General features: G+C 45.3%; 1 protein-coding gene across 1 annotated transcript; it reads left to right on the forward strand.

Moving 5' to 3' along the window:
- The first annotated feature begins 711 nt into the window (after positions 1-711).
- On the forward strand, positions 712-6,009 carry SPP1 (secreted phosphoprotein 1). The gene is made up of 6 exons (XM_056855017.1): positions 712-765; positions 882-932; positions 1,635-1,763; positions 2,424-2,468; positions 3,653-4,006; positions 5,641-6,009. Exons 1-6 carry the CDS (start codon positions 712-714, stop codon positions 5,890-5,892), a joined length of 885 nt encoding a protein of 294 aa, XP_056710995.1. The 3' UTR covers positions 5,893-6,009.
- The last annotated feature ends 1,233 nt before the right edge of the window (positions 6,010-7,242 follow it).

Below are 7,242 nucleotides of genomic sequence, written 5' to 3' on the forward strand. Positions count from 1 at the left end.
TCCTGTTAAAGGAGTGATTCTCTATCAATCTGCCCATTCTTTCGTATTACCTTCAGAGGCAGAGTCCTCCCACCTTCAGAGACTGAGCAAGCGATAACCTGAGATGGGGTCTTTTCTTCAGCACTTACACAATGGCCTTTTGGGCAGGGACGTTTCCCCACGGTCATCCCCCGCCGACTGCTCCGTGGCTTCCTTTTGATTATGTGTGCCTTTTCCACCCATGAGAGGTCACCTCACTCTCCCTGCGCATTTTGCCCATGTTTTCCAGATGCTGTTTTAGACAGAATCTGAAAAATGCGGGCAAAACACGCGAGGAGAGCAAGGTGACCTCTGACGGATGGAAAAGGAACGCATAATCAAAAGGAAGCCCCAAAGCAGTCGGCGGGGGTGACTGGGGGGGGGAACGTCCCTTCATAAAAGGCCAATGTCCTCTCCAGAGATGCTTGGCCAGGGTCTATTCTGTTGAGTTTTAAGCTTCCAGTTAAACACTGGTTAGAATTCGTGCTTGCTTTTCATGAACAGTAAGTCTGTTATTGTAGCCGACAACTGAGGTTTTATTGGTTTAAGCTGTTTTATTGAATACTGATTTATTGAACACTGTAAATGTTCTGGTTTGGAAGACATTTGGGAAATTCGGTTCTGAAAGGCCGTGTTTGAATGAATAGATAGGTGGATAAATAAAATTTGCACTATTTTTTACAGGGCACCAAGATGAAGATTGCTGTTCTGTGCTTGTGTCTTTTCGCCATCGCCTTTGCGAATCCAGTAAGTGTGTAAAAATACTTGTAACTCACGCACAACAAACCACGTACGTTTCTGTAATGCAGTAGCAGTAAATCAAGACTGATTCGCTGTTTTCTTTCTCCCCTTTTCTCTCAAAGCTCGGTAAATCAAAATTCCACCACGATTCAGTGAGTTCAGAAGAAAAGCATGTAAGTTTTTTTTCCCCTTCACCATCAGTTCTTATCACCGCTGTATTCATTAAATGCAGGATGAAATGTAGCCATTCCAGATTTCGTATGCAGATTATCTGGGGTTCAGCTGAAACAAAGGCTCCCTTTTCATTAAGCACTCTGCCCTTATGAAAAGGGGTGATCATTTCAGTGATTGGGGGGAGAGGCGTAGCATCTGAGCGCAAGGGCAAAAATATTTTTCTGTAGCCACTTGAAAAAGAGGGAAACCTGCAATACAATGGAGCCAGCCTGTTATAGCAGTTAAGAACGGTGGTTTGGAGTGGTGGACTCTGAACTGGAGAACCGGGTTTGATTCCCCACTCCTCCACTTGAGCGGCGGAGGCTAATCTGGTGAACTGGGTTGGTTTCCCCACTCCTACACACGAAGCCAGCTGGGTGACCTTGGGCTAGTCACAGCTCTTTCAGTCCCACCTACCTTACAGGGTTGTGGGGAGGGGAAGGGAAGGTGATTGTGAGCCGGTTCGATTCTTCCTTAAGTGGTAGAGAAAGTCGGCATATAAAAAACAACTCTTCTTCTTCTTCTTCCTCCCCTTCCCACCCATGGTTTTTATTGTGGGTATCTGCACACCATGCCATACGTCCTTCTCCCATGTTCATCAAGCCCTGTGCTGTGCGATGTTTCATAACGTATATTAACAGAACTCCTTGTATGTGTTGCAGGGCTCCAGCTCCAGGGGTCACCATGCTCACAAACACCACCACCATCACAGCCATTCGCACAGCCAGGAACATAGCCACGAGCATGTGAACAGCCATGAGTCACAAGAACATCAGTCGTCCTCTCATCTGGTATGACATGCTTCCTTCTGACTGAGCTGTGAGAGTCATTCCGTAGTGTGCAAAAATGCAAATATGAGGCCAAGAGGCTAGACCCGACTATCAGTTATTTAGCTGACCATACTAATATGATTCTATGATTCTAATATGTATATCAATAAGTCTTTCCAATAGAGCCAGTGTGGTGTAGTGGTTAAGAGCGGTGTTTTGGAGCAGTGCACTCTTAATCTGGAGAACCGAGTTTGATCCCCCCCCCTCCTCCACATGAGCGGCGGAGGCTAATCTGGTGAACTGGATTTGTTTCCCCACTCTTCCACCTAAAGCCAGCTGGGTGACCTTGGGCAAGTCACAGCTCTTAGAGCTCTCTCAGCCCCACCTACCTCACAGGGGAGGGGAAGGGGATTGTGGGGAGGGGGAGGGAAGGGGATTGTAAGCCGGTTTGAGTCTCCCTTAAGTGGTAGAGAAAGTCGGCATATAAAAACCAACTCTTCTTCTTCTTTCCAATAATCTGTTTTGATTTTTTTTGTCCAAGCAGATTTGTTGTACCTTTTATGGTTAGCGACACAGGCCTTGATGCAACTAAAGTTTGACAGACTGAAGTCTCACTAGTTCCAACAGCAGATGTTTGTCTCAACTAACTTTACACCATTGAAATTTCATTTTAATTTCCAGAGCTCTGAGTCTTCAGAAGAGAGAGAAGAAATCACTGAGCAACAAGTAAGTCTTCATCTACACTACAGTATAATCCACCAAAATCACCTACCAATGAATGCACCCTATATATGCAATTTTATTTCCTTTACCTCGGTGAACATTCCTCTCATCTCTTTTATTAATTTGGCTGCTACTTCCTGCACTTTGAGGACCTCAGGCCCAAGTATACTTGGGAAATAAGTACATGTTAGAAGGAAAACATGGGGAATCCAAGCCTGTTTGCCTCATAACAGCAGGTTAGGGTTGGGCAGAAAGCCCCAGGTTCAAATCCTAGCATCTCTAGATACATTATCTCAAGGTGTGCTGCGAAAACAAGCCTGCTGTTCCTAGTAAGGAAGAAGAAGAGTTGGTTTTTATACCCCGCTTTTCTCTGCCTTAAGGAGTCTCAAAGCGGCTTCCAATCGCCCTCCCTACAACAGGCACCTTGTGAGGTAGGTGAGGCTGAGAGAGTTCTGAGAGAACTGTGACTGGCCCAAGGTCACCCCGCAGGCTCCATGTGGAGGAGTGGGGAATCAAACCCAGTTCTCCAGATTAGAGTCCGCCACTCTTAACCACTACACCATGCTGGAACCAAATGCGCTCTTGTATGTGGTCTGAGGCACTATTTATTTTTCTTTGTTTACTGAAACCAGTAGGGTTGCTCGGTCCCTCTTTGCCATTGGCGGGAGGTCTTAGGGACAGAGCCTGAGGAGGGAGAGGGACTTCAGTGCCATAGAGTCCAATTGCCAAAGCGGTCATTTTCTCCAGGTGAACTGATCTCTACTGGCTGGAGAGCAGTTGTGATAGCGGGAGATCTCCAGCTAATACCTGGAGGTAACTGACTGTTACAGTATTGTTTGTATTAGCATTGCTTGTTAAATTGTGCATTGCAGCAGGTTTGTTTTGCCGCAGCATGAAGTTAATGCCTCTCAGTAAAAAATATTTTTTTGAACTTCTAGCATGGCTTATCAGTTGCATGTGAGCCTTCGTGCTGCCAATTTCTTAAGATATCTTAATTCTGGCACAGGTTTATCTTTGTTTGTATAATACCTGGAGCCTGGCAACCCTAGAAAACAAGGTTCTGAAATCTGCCATTGATATTTATGTCTAGGTGATCTCAGCATAAGCATAGTCTCCCCAAATGTGCCTCAGGTTTTCATACGTGCCGGTGTTTGTGTACTATTGAATTTGCTCCTGTTCTTTTGCAGACCCTTCTGGCACTTTCTGGTAAAAGTAAGGAAGACAACCTCGACCACAGCAATGTGGATGACCACGATGGTGCAGATGACCACGACTTTGTGGATGACCATGATGATGCAGATGACCACGACTTTGTGGATGACCATGATGATGCAGATGACCATGACGATGTGGATGATGACAGCCACAGTGATTCTGATGATTCTGATGAGTCCAATGACAGTTCTGATGAAGTTGTCACTGATGTTTCCACTGATGTTCCTCCCACGTCATTTGCCACACCTGGCCCATTTACAGGCAGAGGTGACAGCCCTTATGGAGTGCCAATGTTTTTGAGGAAGTCCAGAAAGTCTTCTGAAAAGGTAAATTATAGTCCTTCATAGAGTTGCCAGGTCCCCACACACCTTTGGCAGGAGGTTTCTGTTCTGTTCTTGTGTGTGCGCATGAGCGCTCTTGCGCCAGTGCGGCACTTCCAGTTCACAACCGGAATTGCCACCTCGCAAGGAGCCTTAGACCACTTAGTGCCCCATCGGCCGCATCTGTGCGCACGTGCATGATTGCCAGCCGGCCCTCAGCTGGTCAGCAGGCAGAGGGGCACATTACCGGGGGGTTGCCCGCCACCAGCGGGCACCTGGCAACCCTAGTCCTTCAGGCTGCGACCACAGATGAGTGGAGTAGCAGCTCACTCTCCTCTCACTAACGTTAGCAGATAAGAATAGAGAGATCACTTTTAAGATCGCCAAATTTGGTTGGATAGCCTATAAGATTGGGAAATCTTGGGTAAGCCATATATAAGCTTTAGATTAGGAAACTTGGGTGGGCCATATATAGGCTTTTTAGCTATAAGTTTTATAAGATGTTGCATAATTCTGTGATTCTACAATTTAAAAAAAATATTTTACCATGAGTTAATTGATATTCTGAAAGTTTGAATTATTGTATTGATTCTATTTTTATTGGTCTCAGACGGTATTAAATAAATCTGAATTTGAGTAGCAGCCAAAAATATTGAAGTAAGAGGTAGCGAAGAAGAATTGATCCGCTGACCCATTTAAAAACGTTTATAACCCATCCGCCATGATATGGTTTGCATGCTATTTGGGTTTTTTTTGCCAGATGAATTCTTACTTTGTCACCCTCTATGATTTAATTCCATAGGCAGAAATGGTATGGTTTTTGTTTTTTTGTTTTAAATCCCATTTTAGGGATTGGTGGTAGTGCTTTATATACAAAAGGTTCCCGTTTCCATCTCTGGCATCTCCAGTTAAAAGATCTCAGGTAGCATGTAGAGTTGCCAGCCTCCAAGTGGGCCTGGATTTTTCCTGGAAATACCACTGATCTCCAGACTGCAGAGACCAGTTACTCCCTCCAACTCCTCTCTGGTGCCCACAAAGTATTTTTCAGAAAGTGACCGGGGCAAGAGTGCAAAGATCCCCTGCCCAGCAGGGCTTCTTATTGGCCATCAGAAATCTGATTGGCTGTGCAGATTAAAATAACATTGTTTTGGCGGCAACTGCCATAACAGTGTTGGTTTTTATTCTCTCAAACATTCCTCTTGCCCAGTGTTTTTTTAAACCCTCCACCTCCTGAGGCGGACATTTTGTGGTTGGGGCCCCCTCCTTTGGCAGCCATGTTATGGTTGTCCCCACCACCCAATGTCACATGAACACATACTGAACACATGAAGCTGCCTTCTACTGAATCAGACCCTCGGTCCATCAAAATCAGTATTGTCTACTCAGACCGGCAGCGGCTCTCCAGGGTCTCAGGCAGAGGTCTTTCACATCACCGACTTGCCTAGTCCCCTTAACTGGCGATGCCGGGGATTGAACCTGGGACCTTCTGCATGCCAAGCAGATGCTCTACCACTGAGCCACGGCCCCTCCCCGAATTCCAAAAATGCCCACAGGCTCAAAAAGGTTAGGGATCCTTGGTGCAGATATACCTTCTGACTCTAGGATATCCACTGATTATCTCCCCCCCCTTCTTTTGACAGATCGATTCTCATGACACTACAGAGGAAGATGACACTTCATCACATGTGGACAGCCACGAACCCTCTTCTGCCAAATCCCATTCTTCCGAAAGTCAAGATACTAGTGTAGAAACAGAGGACAAAAGTAACCTGCAAGATAGCAATGAGGTCCATAGTGCATCCCACCATACAAGTTTAGAGAGTGACAGCCAGCAGAAACTTGACAGTGTTGAGGAAGACCACGACCATGACGTAGACAATGAGATTGAATAATAAACGAAAACCAAAGCAGAGTCCAAAGAAACACACTTATCTGAGAGAATCCCTCCTGGATTTTTGCATGAGTGGGCTCATCTAGGATTGGAACCCAACTCTATCTCTCTTTTTCTTTTTCTTTTCTCTTTTGCTGAGTTAGAGAGAAGGGTGATACATTTCTTACTTGAATATCTGCTCCCAGTTATATACACATCAGAAGTTGGATTGCAAGCAGTAGCAGTTGCTGACAGTGGGTGTTGCTAACCAGGCAGATGTGCACCTTAATCCTATGCATGTTTCCTTGGAATTAATTCCTGCCACACTGAATGGGGCTTATAGCCAAGTAAAAATGTTTAGGGTTGCATCCTTACGTGTTCAGTACCAGCAGTCCTGACCATTAGTAAATCGCAAGCCCTTCCTGTTGCATAGTCTTCTGCTCAATCACATGGTGGTTTGTTAAGAAGGAAAGAGAGAGGAGATGATAATGATGGGGGAATCAAGTTTTTTCACTCAGGCTGAATGTTATGTCTTATGATACTGTACTTCTAGGTTTGATGTTGCAATGTATATTTTGTTGATAATGATGAGTTAAATAAAAAGACAAAAACCTTACATCTGGATCTCAAAGTGATTCTTATTCTAGGTGCCCATCTACTGGGAAGTAAGACCATAGGCCAGTGGTACCCAAATGGTGGGTCAGGAACCTGAAATGGCTTGTGACCAGTTCCTGCTAAGGTGGGAGACGGCCTGCCCTAGCCACTGCCTCTCTTACGGCTGCTCAGTGGGAGCAAAAAGGGGAAGGGGGGATTGGCATTGCGCTGACACCGCAACGTCACTTCTAGTGTGAACCCAGAAGGGATGTCACCACGTCAGCACAATACTCTAGGATTCATCCTTAACTCTATAGTTTTGGGGGTGAATCTGAGAGCGTCACCTCAACGCAGTGACATTACTTCAATTTTGCCCCAGAAAGGACATAGTGGAGACAGCACGATGCAATTCATCATGATCCCACCTTCCTGTCTTCCAGAGGTTGCCGGTGCTAGGCTGGCAACCCTAGTTGCCATTGTCTCACAAGTGGGCCCCAAGGCCAGGAGGGAGAAGGAAGCACTCAGTGAGGTGGGAGAGAGCCAATGGCAAATTTAGGTTTGGCCCTTCAAGATGTCCAAAATGGCCCTGCAATATAGCCCGTTGCTTGGTAACGTTCTATATTTATAACTACTAAACATGAAAGATAAAATATACATTTGTTCAGTGTCCAAAATGGCTTTGCAATATAGCCCGTTGCTTGGTAACGTTCTATATTTATAACTACTAAACATGAAAGATAAAATATACATTTGTTCAGTGTGACTTTGATGTGAGAGT

Source organism: Euleptes europaea, chromosome 9, assembly GCF_029931775.1.
Source record: "Euleptes europaea isolate rEulEur1 chromosome 9, rEulEur1.hap1, whole genome shotgun sequence".
NCBI classification, from domain to species: Eukaryota; Metazoa; Chordata; class Lepidosauria; order Squamata; family Sphaerodactylidae; genus Euleptes; species Euleptes europaea.

Excerpts from the sequence above, each read along its gene's own strand:
- SPP1 (XM_056855017.1), top strand. The coding sequence starts at position 712 with ATGAAGATTGCTGTTCTGTGCTTGTGTCTTTTCGCCATCGCCTTTGCG. Across the intron at positions 933-1,634 it reads TGAGTTCAGAAGAAAAGCAT|GGCTCCAGCTCCAGGGGTCA; the intron begins GTAAGTTTTTTT and ends TATGTGTTGCAG. Across the intron at positions 1,764-2,423 it reads ATCAGTCGTCCTCTCATCTG|AGCTCTGAGTCTTCAGAAGA; the intron begins GTATGACATGCT and ends TTTAATTTCCAG.